Source organism: Cetorhinus maximus, chromosome 3, assembly GCF_964194155.1.
Source record: "Cetorhinus maximus chromosome 3, sCetMax3.hap1.1, whole genome shotgun sequence".
In the NCBI taxonomy this organism is placed as follows: domain Eukaryota; kingdom Metazoa; phylum Chordata; class Chondrichthyes; order Lamniformes; family Cetorhinidae; genus Cetorhinus; species Cetorhinus maximus.
In genome coordinates this window covers 196,634,920-196,652,031 of record NC_135881.1, presented here as the reverse complement: position 1 = coordinate 196,652,031, position 17,112 = coordinate 196,634,920, and the positions used below count along the sequence as shown (strand labels likewise).

Sequence of the window (17,112 nt, the reverse complement as noted above, 5' to 3'; positions counted from 1 at the left end):
TAGCTTGATATGGCTTTAATGCACCACTGTTCAGTATCCCTTTTCCATGAACAGTGTTCATAAATACTGGCAATTCAACAGTTAATGAAATCCCTTGTACATTAAGGGTCAAGGCATTTCCTTTATACACACTTCTCCATTTAATTTAATCTGACAGTTGTAGGACATTCGGTAGGTCTTAATGAAGCCTTCGTAGCCTTAAATAGGTTAACTGTATGTATTTATTACCTACAAGAGCTATGTACGTATACACAGTAAAGGGTTCAAGCTAGGAACTGCTTCCATGTATGCTGGTGCACACAGCTCTGTCCAACACTAGACTGACTCCTAAGTGTAGGTCATGTATTCTCTTACATCACTCTATGATCAGTCCCACGTTAACCCTATATGTTTTAACCCTATATATTATGACCCTTATACTATGCCTCCCACAAGGCTTTATCCAATGTATTTCAAGTTATTCTAGTTCACCCTATGTATTTACATCGTTATTACTACACCACCTCCCCTCTTCAAGTCTCTGAGTTCATAGGTTCATGCAGTTTGGAGGCCTTATAACCCTTCCATATCTTATTTGCACTACTGCCGGAGGAGTGATAGGCTCTGTCATTGCAGATAGACTCTGTTGGTTGGAGGTTGCTCTGACATTTCGGTAACTTTTCATCCTCTTTTTCCATTCCTTGGTATTGAACTGCTCTTTGTGAATTTGGCAATTGTGGTGATAGGTGGTTGTTGTTCCATCCCGTTTCTTGCGGGATGGACAAACTTTGGCCTGTAACATCCAAGAGTTGTAAATGGGGGTACCCCAAAGATGCACTGTGGTACCACCCCCATCCCACCAGAAGCTCCCAGGTAAAGATTGCCCAGGAAGTTCAGACTTCCATTGGGCAATTGCCCTGCAATCAGAATCAATCAAAAAGTATGATTTAAATAGCAAACTTTGGATGATTCTGACTGTCTTACAGTAATAGTTACCCAGAAAAACTAATGGGTAACTATAGTACTGACCCTCCTACAGGACTGTCTCCACCACCAACAATCCCCCCACCTCCCCCGACCACCCAACAGGACCCCCCTGAGCACCTAACCACCTCCACTCTGACCCTCACCCTCCCCACTGACCACCCAACCGCCACCCACCCACTGAACATCTCCCATGGCCTACTGGCCACCCGTAGGAAACTAGGAGCGGAGTGGTATTCCAACTCTGATTGCCACTCTGCGGAAGTTCAGGCCCATTGTGCTCATCTCCACGTCATTATTTTCTTCTTTCCTCGTGATGTCCTCTGTGACAGAAGATGGCCATTCCTCTTATGAGGATGTGGTTCTTTAGTATGCTCACCTTTGCATTTGGCTGTGTGGTGTGCCATTGGCAATGGACGGCTGCTACTTGGTTCCAGCATCATCTGTGGCACTGTCACGCTGGCTAGGGATTGCAGTGTTTGCTCTGCGGTCGCAGTGTTGATCACAGCAACAGCTGTCGAAGCCAGAGGTTGGGGCTCTTCTGGTCCTTGGTTGCTGTCTTGTCTATCCTCCATGGGAGGCATCATGGTAACCATCTGAGTGGTTGGCTGGTCTGATCAATGAGGGCTTTCCGGTACCCATAATGAAAATAGACAAACTTGCTCTGCAAAGAAAGAGGACAGTTCAGAGCTGAAGTCCTAGTCAGGATCTTTTTTCTCATTTGAGCTCTTGGGAACTTGTAGTTCTGTATAATTTATGACAGTGGTTTCTTGACATTTTTTGCCATTTTGAAGAGATTTGGGGCTACACAGGCATCTCTGCTGAAGAAAGAGAAAAGCTAGTTACAGGTGACGTACACCAGCTCGAAGATCTGTTTGCCACCATACCTTAATGATTCCAGAATCATGCCTATGACCAGAAGTCGGACTTCCCTTGGACTCACGGAGTGGTATGTCTGTTGCTGGAAGCCAGGAGTGTCTCAGCCATGATTCTTTGTTCGTAACACTGGCTCCCATGTCCAATTTAAAGTTTGTGAGACTACCGGTAACTGACATGTCCACATTCCAATGTGAAAATCCTGGATCTTTGACCTCACTCAAGAAGCATAGCTGTGTGTCCTCTTGGTGTGCAGTCTCGACCTCATGAACCATCTTTGGGTCTTCTGTGCATTTAGATGTTTTGGCCTTGCACAGTTTTCCAAAGTGTCCACTTCTGTTACATTGAAAGCATTGGACAGAAATTGCAGGGCATTGACCTCACCTGTGGGCGCTTTGCTTGAAAAGATTTTAAATAGCGGCCGCTTAAATCAACTAGCTGTAGACTTCTCCATCTCAGTGCTATGCTTTAGGTTTGCGAAAGTGTCAAATCCTGGCTTTTGCTGGTCTTTTAAGCTGATTTCTTTGTTGCAATTCTTTCAAATTAATTAATGTTTTTTTTTCCTTTTTGGAGCAAGCACAGACAGAGTGTTCAGGCGCCGGATCAGAATCTGTTTTTTCTGACAGAGTTTTTAAATGGCAATTTCTGACCTATTTGAAAATTTCTTATTACTTGCTTTATCCTAGAATTGGTAAAACTTTTAGCTCACCCTTGCTAGGTCTGCTGACTCTGCACTCTGGGAATTGAAGCTGGGCTTCCAAGAAATCCCATGGAGCCTTCTGCTGCAGTGAGGAATTTTAAACAACTGCCTTCAGCTTCCAAGCCTTTCTTTGGAGCTTTTTCCCTGGCAATTTTCCTCTGCGCGTCTGCTTCTCGAGCTTTTCTTCAGGTCAGAATGCTTCTTCAAATTTTTATTTAGTCTTGCAGGATTTTATTTTTCTCTGCACTTTTTGCGAGGTTTTGGATTTTTCCATTAGCTGCCAGCGTGTTGTAGGCTGTTGGATACCATTCAGTGGGTCTTAATGAAGTGTTTGTAGTCTCAAGTCGGTTAACTGTATGTATTTTTTAACTACAAGAACTATGTACATATATATAGTAAAGGGTTCAAGCTAAGAGCTGTCTCCATGCTTGCTGGTGCACACAGCTCTGTCCAACACTAGACTGAACTTGACACCCCCCCACCTTGCTCCCATAATTAGGGCAAAAGCTCCGGTCGCCCACTCACATCACGTTGGAACGTCATTTCTAAATAAGTGAGGCTTGCTTCTAACCCTGCTACTTCCAATCTGTCGACGACTATGTGGTAACAGCATGCAGTGGAAAGCCTTCACCCGCTTGTGTCTGGGTCTGCATAGCCATGACGGCTGCCAGTTTCTCAAAATTCCCAATCCAATTGATTCACTTTTCCTTCAGTGCTCTTGCCTTCAGCACTGGACACTGACTGTGAAGCATAGAGAGGAGGTCTCAGAGGTGGTCTCCCCTCGGGCGATCTCTCCATTCTTGCCCACTTAACTCCTCTACATGCCCTTGCTACCTGTCATCTCCTGCAGCTATAGCACAATGACCGAGGTTTACCTGAAAATACTGGAACTTCTCTTAGTCCTTCCACAATAGAGATAGGCTTTTTAACTATCGCTCCTTTAAGCTGGATACTGCCTTTTACAATATCCCAAATTCTCATCCACAATTCTCTCCTCAATTCTAACCCATAGAGTTGCACTACTGATGGCGTAGCCTAACACTGCCCTGCAATTAAACATTGTACCCACATGACCGTCAAGCACATGTTCCCAGATGCTCCTCTGGTCCCTGCTTACAAGACCTCATCTTTTCATTAATATTCATTTTCTCAACACTTAACCCTCTAAGAACTCCACCTAATACTTCATTTATTATTCTTTGATTTGTATCAGGATGAAGTCCCAAATTAAATCCTGAATTGCAAGCTGCAAGAATTATCTTTTACAATCCTCTTCCCCTAACTCGAGTGTCCCAGCCTGAAATACTGAAGCTGTGTATACATCATCAGATAAGTCCTGATTTAATAGTCCCTAGTTTCTGAACATAAGCCTATAATGTATTAGGTGTCAGACTATTCAAAGTCATCCTGTACTCCACTATTACACCTTGAAGATTCAACTCTCACGGTATCTGCACTACCACTGAAGGAGAAGAACTCTCTAAATCCATGCTATCTCCACTAACTTCCAAATTGCTTGTCTCATCAACTGAACCGTGGGACTTAATAGTCACCACTGAAACTATCAACTGCTGTCTTCCTAGTTTCTTTTTCAACTGCTCAATCTCTACTTTCCTTTGAGACCACTTAACCAATACCTGGAGTGCCCTGCGTGCAACCTCCATCTGAAACCAATTCCTATCTGAGACCAATGTTTTCCATCTGACACTTTTTCAACTGCTTTACCCCCTGCAACTCATGCATAATATTCCCTGCTTGTAAAGCCGTCATATTCTGATGCTGTAACACCGCTGACCATTACACTACGTCCCTTTCTAAATTCTGTATCTGCTTTTTCAGCTTTTCATTCTACCCCTCTACTGTGCACTTCATCCCTTTCTTCCTGTGTAATCAACCATGGACCCTGTCTGCTCTAATATTTCTTTGATCCACCTGTTCCTGATTGAACTTTATCGCTTCCTCTAAGAGTACTCTACTCCCCTTACTTAAGCATTCCATCATTAAATCTTGGACTCCCTCCAAGTCCGATCTGCTAATTCTTCTAACTCTATTCCTTGATATCCACTATCACTGCTCCCATTACAACCATCATAGCTCCTATTACCCATTTTGACGCATACATCTTAGTGAAGTCTAGCTGCATGAGAGACCCAAATAAGCTTCCGAATTATTACCACGCCAAAATTGTTTAACTGCAGTTTCCTTACCTCGTCCCTTAGGCTTGTGATCGGGCAACCAACTCAAGGTCTGAAAACTCAGAAAAGTGTCCTTTTCATTCTTCGAATTGCCCTTGGAAAAAGATTGTCCTTTTTTTCCCCATCCTGTGTGGTTGCCACAAACTGTAGAAATTTGGACTCTATACTAAACCCCAGAGTAAGAAAATTCATGTCAAGGAATAACCTTATTGGCAAGAAAGACGATCACTAACTTTAAATACAAACTAACAAGGTTTATTGGACGATACAGATTGATACGTAACATTTCATCAGTCCAGGCATGGTACAACACACAACTTCAATGCCTGTCGTTCTGTCTTTCCTGTGGATCCTGGGACTTCTGGGGTCTTCCCTTCTTGGTTCCTTGAACCTGATATCTGAAGTCTCAACATCCTTCGACATTTTAGCTTAGCCAACTTAACTCTGACAAAACATATAAATCCCTTTGCAGCTTTTTTTTAATTTATGGGATGTGGGGGTTGCTGGCTAGATCAGCATTTTTTGCCCATCCCTAATTGCCCTCGAGAAGGTGGTGGTGAGCTGCCTTCTTGAACCGTTGTAGTCCATGTGGTGTAGGTACACCCACAGTGCTGTTAGGGAGGGAGTTCCAGGATTTTGACCCAGCGACAGTGAAGGAACGGTGAAATATTTCCAAGTCAGGATGGTGAGTGGCTTGGAGGAGAACTTCAAGGTAGTGGTGTTCCCATGTGTCTGTTGCCCTTGGCCTTCTAGATGCTAGCAGCTGTGGGTTGGAAGGTACTAAGCAGCCTTGGTGCATGCCTGCAGTGCATCTTGCAAATGGTACACACTGCTGCCACTGTGCATCAGTGGTGGAGGGAGTGAATGTTTGTGGATGGGGTGCCAATCAGGCAGTTGGGGAGTATTCCATCACACTCCTGACGTGTGACTTGTAGATGGTGGACAGGCTTTGGGGAGGCAGGAGGTGAGTTACTCGCCGCCGGATTCCTAGCCACTGACCTGCTCTTGTAGCCACAGTATTTATACGGCTTGTCTAGTTTAGTTTCTGGTTAACGGTAACTCCCAGGATGTTGATAGTGGGAGATTTAGTGATGGCGATGCCAGTGAATGTGAAGGGGCAATGGTTAGATTCTCTCTTGTTGGAGATGGTCATTGCCTGGCACTTGTGCAGCGTGAATGTTACTTGCCATTTGTCAGCCCAAGCCTGGATATTGTCCAGGTCTTGCTGCATTTGGACATGGACTGCTTCAGTATCTGAGGAGTCGCAAATGGTGCTGAACATTGCGCAATCATGAGCAAACATCCCCACTTCTGAATTTGTGATGGAAGGTCATTGACAAAGGAGCTGAAAATGGTTGAGCCTAGGACACTACCCTGAGGAACTCCTGCAGTGATGTCCTGGAACGGAGATGATTGACCTCCAACAACCACAACCATCTTCCTTTGTGCCAGATATGACTCCAACAGGTGGAAAGTTTTCTCCAATTTTTCTACAGCTTCTTGATGCCACCCGCGGTTAAATGCTGCCTTGATGTCAAGGGTAGTCACTCTCACCTCACCTCTAGAGTTCAGCTCTTTTGTCTATTCATGAACCAACCACTCAGAAGCTGAGTGGCCCTGGCGGAATCCAAACTGAGCATCAGTGAACAGGTCATTGCCAAGGAAGTGTAGCTTGATGGCACTGCTGATGCCCTTCCATTTACTGATGATTGAGAGTAGATTGATGGGGCAATAATTGGCTGGATTGGATTTGTCCTGCTTTTTGTGTACAGGACATACCTGGGCAACTTTAGCTTTAAGACTTCAACTCCAGTGGTTCCTTTTTTAACCCACAACTTCCCAGACTACCTTAACTGCTGAAGCTACACACTTCACAGCTGCTTGCTAGATGTGCTCTCTCTCCCTCCCTCTCTCTCTCTTTTAAGGTAACTACTTTAGCCCCGGCATTCCTGGATATCCAGTCCATACTGGATCCACCAATTCCTAATACTGGGTTCTTGCGGCAGCCCCTCAGCCCATGAGAAATACATTGACTGGCAATGTTCACATTAATGCTAAATACCTAGCATGTGCCCTACTCCTAACTCTCCTGACAAATATCCCCCAGCAAGTGTCCTGTGACAAATGCTAAGCCTTAGCAAGTGCAAAGACCTCAGTGATGCATCCCTATTTTTATACTGTTTTACAGCAAGCTTTGCAACATTCAGCCCAATTATGAGCACCTGAATCAACTCAACTAACAACCTCTAACCCAATATTTGCGACTCTTGACCAATGGGAAGAGTGCTCCTAGCTTCCCCACAACAATCTAACCTTAATTTGTACCCCTTAGCCAGAGGTCCTGTCTCCATTCTTCCAGCCAATCAGCTTTGTAGCGTTAGCTTCTATTTACTGTTAAGCTAGACTTGCTGGAGCCCAAATATGCAAATGTGTCCTAGCTATAACTTCAGTTTGCTCTATGTGTTCTTTCTTAAAGCTACATTACAGTATTTGGCACTTAAAGGGATGCCAACTTTAAGACTTTAACAACATAACCCAAAATTCACAAATCATCCCAATAATACATACAAATTAAGAATTTTCACCACTAAGCTTATGTACAGTATAATTTGGTAATATAATCATTATTTACACGAATGTGCAAATGAGGTGAAGTCTAACAAGAGAAGTATAGAATGATATGGCATAGAAGGAGGCCATTCAGCCCACCATGTGCTGTTTTGGCTTTTTGGTAGTGCTATTCAATTAGTCCCATTCCCCTGCTCTTCCCTAAGTCCTGTAAATGTTTCCCCTTCAACCTACACATTGCTAATCCAGCTAATCTTTAGACTACCGTATTTCAACAATTTTATGTTTTTATTTTAGATATTTCGTGCCTTTCTGGGTACACTTACATTTAATTTTGTTTAAAATGTACATCTTTTTACCACAATGCCTGAATGTGGATTGGCCCAGATTTGACTGAACCGCATCGCAAGCAGCAAAAAAAAATTCTCTGTGTTATAGAACTTTGCCAGATCTCCATTTTACGTATTCATTGTGTGGTGAGGATATCTATTGGCATTTTTGTGGAGCTACAAGTGGAAAGTTAGATGGGCTAGGCAAGAATTGAAAGAAGAATTTGAAAGCAGATGCAGGAAATCGAGAACAGGCACAGCAAAGTCCACAAACAGGGAGAGGAGCTCTTGGTATCATACAAAAAGAAACCACTTCTAGTTTTTGAGCCAGCTAATTTCTAGCTGGTATGATTACCCAGAATACAGTTACTGCTGCAGCAATTTTTTAAAATTGAGAAATAACCATTATGCTTAACTCTTATTTAGAAAGGCCTTAGTTGAGCTTGAGTCTTGTAATCTTAAACTTTCTCTAGTTTTGTTTAAATTCCAAATCAACACTGAATTTGCCACTTTTTTTTCAATTATGCAGTTAACTCGAAGAACATGCTGACAATTTGAAATTATATTGGTGCTATCTGGCCACAAAACAGCAAACATGGGATAGATTTTGTTTTAATGCTTTTCTTTCTTTCCCATTTGCATTTTTTTAGACAATTTGAGGTGCACCGTTCTGATTTATTACACTTCCATAGAGAAACAATTAGTGATTGGCTGAAATTATAGAAATATGTTAAATTACAATTAAACACTACAAATGAAAAATAAGAAAGCTACAGAAATCTGGTAAATAAATTCCTAATTATTTATTCAAAGTTACCGATTACTAACTAGCTACTAATCAAGCAAATTATTAAAATAATTTTGTGAAGTTGGCTTCTCAAGATGGTGCTGACTGTCATTTGAAATTATATTAAATTATATCATTTGAATTTATCATCAACTTGAAAATACTATAACAAAAACTTGTGAAGAATTAGACAATTCCAAATAAACAGCTTATCCTTGTCAATTTGACACATGTCAAATACATATGACACATTCACTTGCTAGAAACAGAAAATGCTTTTTTTTAAGAAGGTAAATATTTAAAAGTCTTCTAGATAAATTTGATATCTTACTGTCTCTTCATCTGCAGGTAGTGGCGATTATTACTGTAGTGGGAATGACTTGAGCAACTTCACTACTGTTGGGCCAGAAGGAGTAGAACAGATGTCCAAGAATTCAGGAGAACTACTGAAGTGAGCAATGGGTGACTATTAAAATATTCTGAAGGCATAGATCTCGGAATTGTTTTTAAAATACATATAAGCACAAAATTCTACTTTGTCATGGATATTAAGAAGTATATTTCAGCATAGTAATAGCATTTATTGTTTTCATTAAACTTTTTAATTGTTGTAACATTTATGTACCTTTGAAATCTAAGCATTTTGTTTCAATAGCTTAATTAACTGACTGATGTGGTTTAATTTGCCTCCAACAGGAAATATATAAGCCATTACATTGATTTTCCAAAGCCACTGATTGGTGTAATTAATGGTCCTGCTGTTGGAGTTGCTGTCACTGTTTTAGGATTATTTGATGCGGTCTACTCCACTGATAAAGTGAGTCTTCTCATGTGCTCTCATCTAATTGATCATTTTTATGTTTGCTAAAAAAAGAATCTCGTCTTTTCTGCAGCAAACTGTTTTGGATAATGAATAATGCTGGCACTAATGTAACAAATCTGTGTTGTTTTGATATGTTTCAATACAGGCCACATTCCATGCACCATTTAGTAAACTTGGTCAAAGTCCAGAAGGTTGCTCATCTTACACCTTCCCTAAGATAATGGGTACTATCAAGGTATGGATAGCAAATTTCACCACTGAGATTTCTTAACAAAACATATCAAACAAACATACTGATAAAATTTGCAATATTGTATTTAGCATTATAGTTAAAACGTTTACTGATATGTAACTCTATTAAGGTTTCTAAGAAATAAATTCCCAGAAATGCATAAATCTTTATAGTGCTTCTTGTTAATTTGGTTAATGCAGTTTCACATGAGGCATTCAATTAACTGTATGAGATTTATACAGGAAAAATGATCAACATTAGAGTCACACCCAGCCTTTTATGAACATTAACAAATGGAGGAAAATGTACCCCAAAAATTATAGCAATTAAAACACAGCTTTGTACATTTTTTTCCATTATTTATTCTCAGGATGCTGACAAGGCTGCACTTGCTGTCTATCCATACTTCCCCTATGAAGGTTGTGACAGGACTTACTTGAGGCAATTGTGTTACAAATGTATGCCTTGCTAGGCCACTGCAGAGAGAACGACATAGCGTGATGCTGAAGTCGAGGGGAAAAGGGTGGCAGGACTCCTTCCCTGAATATATTAGCCAACCACTTGAGTTCTTTCTCAGTTTGACAGCTTTCATGGCCATTCTTTTTGAGTTACTGAATTGTTTTATAACTTGCCATGGTAAAATTTGAATTTGTGATTTCCATGTTGTTAGTCCAGTACCATAACCACTAACTATTGTGTCATTGTTATATGAACACAATATGAAAGAACTAACATAAAAGCAAAATACTGCAGGTGCTGGAAATGTGAATTAAAAACATAAAATGCTGTAAACCCTCAGCAGGTCTGATGAAAGTTCTGTTAAAAGGTCATCGACCTTAACTTTGTTTCTCTCCTCGCATGCTGCCTGACTTGCTGACTGTTTCCATTATTTTCTATTTTTATTACAATCTGAAAGGAATAACTCAATACTTTGGAAGCACTCTGTGATCTCCATGAGCACTAAACCTTCTGCTTTTTATTTGCAACCACATTAAAGCAGAGCACTAAAATTTTAGTAATATGATTTATTGCCTTGTAAAATGTTTAGCAAAAAATTCTTCCTTTTTAATTTTTAAAATGTGATGGCCTCAAGTCATTGGGGGAGCATCTAGAATGCTGTGTGCCACAAACTGCTTTTATGTCAATAATGTAGGAAACCACAGAAACCACTGCTCCCTCTCCAGGGTTGCTTGCAGGCTTCCGATGGGGTGGGGTGGGGTGGGGGTCCCTCGTTCAAAGGCAGTCAGTGCCTGATTGAGGGACCCAAAATTGGGAACGGGGTTGCAGGGGGGTGGTGCTGAGAGCCACCTCCCTGCCCATGCTGCCGACCCTTCTCCAGGCAACCCCCACTTACCCTCTCCACTGGCCTCCCCAAATCCCACCATCACTCACCAGTGCCTAGATCCATGCCGATCCTCAGCCTTGGATGGGTGTCGTACTAGCCACTATCTCGCCAGTGGTACTGCAGTTCAGTAGAGCTGCCAGCCTCTGATTTGCTGGCAGCTCTCAGTGGGAAGGACTTCCACCCCCAGGGTGCCTGATCCCAGGAAAGGCTCACCACTGGCCAGTTAAACGCCTGAGTGGCACAGATGCGGCAGACCTTCCACAAAGAGGTGACACAGGGCTCTCGCCAGCTCTCTAGCCGGTGGGTGAAATCGCTGTCCCCTGCATTAAATCAAGCCCTGCGAGTCATAAATGTAAGATGCAATAGTATATCCCATAAAGAATTCAGGAGAAACTTCTTTACCCAGAAAGTGGTTAGAATGTGGAGCTTGGTACCACATGAAACGATTGAGGCAAATAGCACAGAGCTTCTAGTGAGAGCCCAGACAAAGACCTGGATTTGGATTCTTGGGTCAGGAATGCAGCGTCAGGACAGTTCCCGGCTCTGCAAACCGGAACCGGGAAAAAGTGTCTGGGAAGTTGGAATTTTCGTCCTGGGGTGGCAGGGTTCTCTGGACGTTGGGCCTGCTGGCCCGGAACAAGTATGGAGGCTGTTGGCTGCGCAGAGACGAGCTGGGCGGAAGGCCTGCTTCTGTGCTCCAGCACTGCACCCAAGATTTAAAAAAAACAATAAAACAAAAACAGCCCTCAACCCCCACACACTCCCCATGCCCCACCCATGCCACTTTGTGCCCCTCCAATAGATCTACAAATTACTACTATGATAACTTCTAAATCCCCTAGTTAATCTAACTCCCAGTTACACTTTCGTTAAGGCAACAGTAAGACACACAGATTTTAAAAGACCCAGGCAAAGAAACACAATATCCTGAACCACCCCAATTCAAAGTGAGCTTTCTTAACTTCAGTTTCTTATAGACAGCAGTTTGAGGTGTAGATACTGGAGACTTCTCACACTTGTTAGATCTTAGAATGCCTTCCCTTACACACAACCTTCGGTCCTTTATACATATTTTCCCCATTGAATGCAAATTCCCATTATTTCACTATGCCTTTAGACTTTACCTCTCTGATAATAAAAATCTTTCATAGTACCAATTTTGCCAGTAATCTTTGGGAAAAATAACTACACTGTTTCTTAATGTCTCCTGGCTAGGTGAAACATTTCACTCCCCCTTTTGATTTCAAGCTAGTCTGGTTTATTTAAAAATGCAAATGTTCCCTTTACACCTATGCTTACCAACTTAACATTTGAAACCTAGCTTATTTTCTATTACATCAAAGCCTTCAGACCAGCTGCCTTTAATTCAATTAAGTCCCACACAAGCGCGTGCACACACACTATTACTCTACAATAAATTCCAATAGCGTTATGAGAATTATATCTTCCTGACACCTTCTACCCAACCCCCATGCCTATTTATAGCCGTTATGCCTACCTATGCCCCTCTACCAACCCTCATGGCCCTGCACATACTCTATGCCAACCTATGCTCCGCTGCCCACCCCCAGGGCCCTTTTAGTCCCTATGCCAAGTTAGTGCCAATCCATGCCCCCATTCATCACCCTTTGCCCTTACACCTACGTAGCCAATTACCCCAGTATCCACCATGGGAAGACCTCCGGACCCAAGCTGGGATTAAATAAAATAAAGTTCTAAGCGTCATTGCAGACTTGATTTGAAAAAAGAACACCTTCATTAATAAAACTCATTCACTACTTTAACATTCCTTCAACTACATCCTTATAAAAACAAACATTTCATTCAAGTGCTTAATCCCTTATAAAAAAACAAACATTGGAATCCATAATCCCACTTTAAAGAGTCTATAATCACTTGGAACTGTCAATCAAACTGTGAAATGGAAGACACCTTACTGTGATAATGTTACTGTTACCTGTTACTATCTTACAGTTATCAATCATGTCGCACTAATCCAGTAATTGTAACCCTCAAGTTTATATCAACAAATAGAGGGAAGTAGCAAACAATTATTATTTAAATACACTCCAGACATTTTTTTTTCAAAGATTTAAAGGACAGGAATTTTAAATGTCTTGACTTTTTTGCCAGTTGCTTCTGACAGTTCATTTTGAAACTTTTGAGAGTTCCAATGAGTTTGACAGTTAATGAATTTATGCACTTTTTACACATATTCTTGCCTACTTTTAACAATCCCAAGGGGCACCTGACCTCCCCCAAAGAGCACCTTACCTCTCCAAAGGGTACCAACTCTCCAAAGGACTCCACAAAGTTTAGACCTGCTCCTACCAGGTTTAATCGGCACATGTCATGTTTTCCACTCCTGGCTAACAAAAGTCAGACAATACTAGGGGCAGCTTCTATTTTATATGAACAGCTGCCTCCACGAAATGCACATGTGCAATTCCTGACCTGTGTCCATTCCCACCCCTGCGCAAATGATGGATGCTGTATTTAGTTCTGAATTTTGGCCCTTGCACCACTTTTGTAACAACAGAGAGGTTCTCATCTATTGTGAAATCGCAGGCCAAAGTGTTCAATTATAGAAGAGGGAGCATCACAGCCAAAGTATTTAAGTGGTAGCTAGATAAATACAGAAGAGAGAAAGGAATTGAGTGATATGATGGGATGAGATAAAATAAGATGGGATGAGGTTTGCGTGAAACATAAACAACAGCATAGACCTGGTGGGTGTATTTCTGTGCTGTAAAATTCAATGTGACAAAAAAAATTCCTATCCTGATGGCTTGATTGAAACATTCCTAATGGTAACAAGTAGTTGTAAATCAGTATTTTATGACAAATGTGTATTTTATTTCAAGGTTACAACACTGTCCAGTGAAGCTGTTATAGTGTATCACAGAACGCTAGGATAATTTTCTGATGGCTCTCAGTAATGCAAATCATAATTTTGAATCTTCCACAATGTAAAGTACAGATATCGATACAGGAGTAAGCAGAAGTTTAGAAATTAATCTACAAATTCAGGTAATTTGTGTGAATCATAGTAGCATATGTTGAAATTTCAAGCTCATTAAGTGGATTACAATATCCTAGCTCACTTACAGGTTTTCTGTTGTTCTATGGGCAGTCAGTCCAAAGCTATCTATTATTATTGGAGTCATAAGTTCCATGTTATTTTATTTCTATCATCTCATTAGGCCAATGAAATTCTCTTGTTCAACAAGAAAGTAACAGCAGCTCAAGCTTGTGAACTGGGACTGGTGACTGAGGTATTCCCTGACAGTACGTTCCAGAAAGAGGTTTGGAAAAGATTGCATGCTTATGCAAAACTACCCAAAAATGTACGTAAACATTTTCATTAGAATACTTTAAATACAACTTTTCATACTGGTATCAATATGTAGTTTATACTTGGATTATATGCTAACTCTGACTAATTAAGTAATGGTTCTTATTCCACGCTTACATTTCTGATTGAAAGCTCTGTACTTTTCCCGCTTCTTATATTATTTGGAATATAAAGAGCTGAGGCAATGGGTTTAAAATACATATTATACTTAAATTCTTGCATCTGTGCAATTTTCAGTTGTGTGACACTTGTACTTATTATGTTTTGTTCACTGACTCAAAGTAAAATCTTAAGAAATGAAAACTGAAGGAAGAGAATATACAAATCAAAAATGAAGAAAATGACTAGAAAGTGATCGATGAGACACACATAAGGGTGGGAGCGAGAAAGGGAGACGGAAGAGCAGAAAAAGAGGGTGACCGAAGAGAAAAGAGAGGGAAAGATCGACAGGAGAGTGGAACAACAAGAAAGATGAAAGCAGGAGTCCTGGGAAAAAGAGAGGAACAGAAGAGCACAAAAGTGGGAGGGGCAGGATGGGAGCAAGATAAAAATGAGAGGAATAAGACAAAAAATGAAGCAGAGGGTGAGAGATACAAGTATAGAAAGTGAGACAGCAATAAAGGAAGCAAAAAGGTAGAAATATGTGGAGAGGAGGAGACCATTTTTCAGATTTATGCATTAGTATCCTTAATTGCAAGGACAGATTTTCTTTTGAGGAATAGGTTGCAAAAATAGGAAATGTTTTGAGAGGTAATTAATTATGATTTTTTGTTGCTTGCATATATGTCATCGATTTTCACCAGTTGCATGAACACATCACTAGCATGCATAGGCTTAAAAATATTCAAACAAGCTACATTTTGCTTAAGTACTCCAGGGTTTTGTTCCATCAAAATTAGGTGTGCCCATTCCTAGCTCTTAGCACAACCTGAGTGAACCAGCTCCAAAATTTAATAACATCATGACTGATCCTCAATTCTACTTTCCCCTTGATCCCATATCCCTTGATTCGTTTAGAGTAAAAAAAAATCTATCAATCTGAGCCTTAAATATACTCAAAGACTGAGCATCCACCTCCCTCCAGGGCAGAAAGTTCCAAAAATTCATAACCCACTGAGTGAAGTAATTTCTCCTCATCTTAGTCTGAATGTCCGTCCTCTTTTCCTGAGATTCTGGGCGGATTCGCCCATGCCCGTTGGCGTCGGGCGTGTTTGGTGGCGTGAGTGGACAGTATAGGGCCAAAAATTGGTTTCACGACATTGTGAAACCAGTTTGTGATCGTCTGCTCAGCCCGTCGATGGCTGGCCACGTTTGCCACCATTGGACGTCAGGAACCTCATTGTAATACATCAGCATTATAAGGCTAGCCCACCAAACTCATTCCCCCCCACCCCCCCGCCACCGCCCGCTGGATCATCCGCCCACGTCAGTGTGATTGCACATTGACATGCTTCACAACAGCATATATAAGGCATGCACTTAGCGGGCTGCACTTTGAGGGGAACTCGGAGGTGAGAGCACAATAACGTTGCGGAGTGCTCACCAGGGACGCCTGTTGGACTTCAAGGTTGGGACAGGGGGGAGCACAAAAGCTGCCCTCCGATTGAGGCGACATTTTGAGGGGTGGTGGCAGGGAGGCTGCCCTGCAGTTGAGGCAACTTTGGTTGGGGGGGATGACAAGGGCTGCCTTGCAGCTGAGGTGACTTTGCAGCGGGGGTGGGGGTGGAAAGGCTGCCCTGCAGTTGAAGGTAGCTCATGAGCACCTGCGGGGTGGGGGACGGATGAGCGAGGGAAGCGGCCACGCATTAGGGGCACCTTGTATTTAGTGACCGTTCCTCAGCAGCTGAGAGAGCTCAGGTGCAGCCACATTGATATGATTGGAGTCGGGCCTCTAGCTTATTTGCCCACTCAAGCAACTCACAGACATCAACGTGCCACAAAGTGCTCCAGAGCTTTTCACCCCTTGGCACAGATTGCAAACTAATGAGCATTTTACGACTGGGCACATTGTACAACCGCCTTGCTAAAGCTGGCAATGGAGCAGTCACTGGTGGAGGCGCTCATGGCCCCTTGCAATGTCATCATCCTGGTTTGGACCATTCCGATCATGGTTCAAGCTAACAGTGCAGCTTTGCAGTGAAAGTTAGGAGAATGTCTGCACCTAAGCTGAGAGCACAGCATGCAGTCCAATTGGCAAAGCTGCTGCCAATCAGTCAGGTGCAGGAGGGCGGAGGAAGGTGGGGTTTTGGGCAACAATACAGCGCACTAATCTCTGGCCATCCAAGTGGTGGCCAGCACTCTCCGGGATGCGTTAAGGGGTCTTCAGACTTAACCAAGACAAGTTCTTAGTACAGCCACACTAACTCACATGTCCCTCTCTTTCATCCTGAAGGAGGAGTACACCAGGATCATAGAGCCTGGTGAACTAGCTATATGCCTCGTAGCGTACAGAAAGCGGAGGCGCCTGTCTGCTCAGAGGAGCAGCACCCTCTGGAAGAAGGGGTGGCTGGGGCTCCTGCACACGTCTCTGAGGAGCCAGAGCGAGCCGTCGCTGGTCGGCACCTAGCTAGACCAGGGTCTGTAGACACCATCTTTCATTCCTGCAGATGACTGAAAACCAGTGTCGCAAAGACTGTGCATGTTCAGGGAACTGGTTGGTCACATTTGCCAGCTACAGCAGGATTTGGTGCCACTTGGACATGGAGGGCATCCACTGCCAGTGGCTGTGAAAGTTTCCTTTAAATTTTGACTTTGTTTTTGCAGTTTCCCTTTAAGGGACTGCCTTTTACTTTATCCCAGATTTTGTTAATTTAGGTTATTTGGTTTGACTCAAAAGAGTTACATCTTCTTGACCTTTCTAACCCTGCCACTACATATCGGTGCTCCCCGGACGTGCACAGCGGATGTGGAGGCAGCCTGCTGGCTGCTATGCCCTGTCT

General features: G+C 42.4%; 1 protein-coding gene across 1 annotated transcript in view; it reads left to right on the top strand.

The window, feature by feature from the left end:
* Nucleotides 1-17,112, top strand: part of eci2 (enoyl-CoA delta isomerase 2) — a 156,710-nt gene that overhangs the window by 130,136 nt on the left and 9,462 nt on the right. Inside the window, exons 6-9 of the mRNA XM_078539553.1 lie at nt 8,767-8,869; nt 9,115-9,235; nt 9,387-9,476; nt 14,022-14,165. Of these exons, the coding sequence (XP_078395679.1) occupies nt 8,767-8,869; nt 9,115-9,235; nt 9,387-9,476; nt 14,022-14,165 (458 nt within the window). The remainder of the gene's footprint in view (nt 1-8,766; nt 8,870-9,114; nt 9,236-9,386; nt 9,477-14,021; nt 14,166-17,112) is intronic.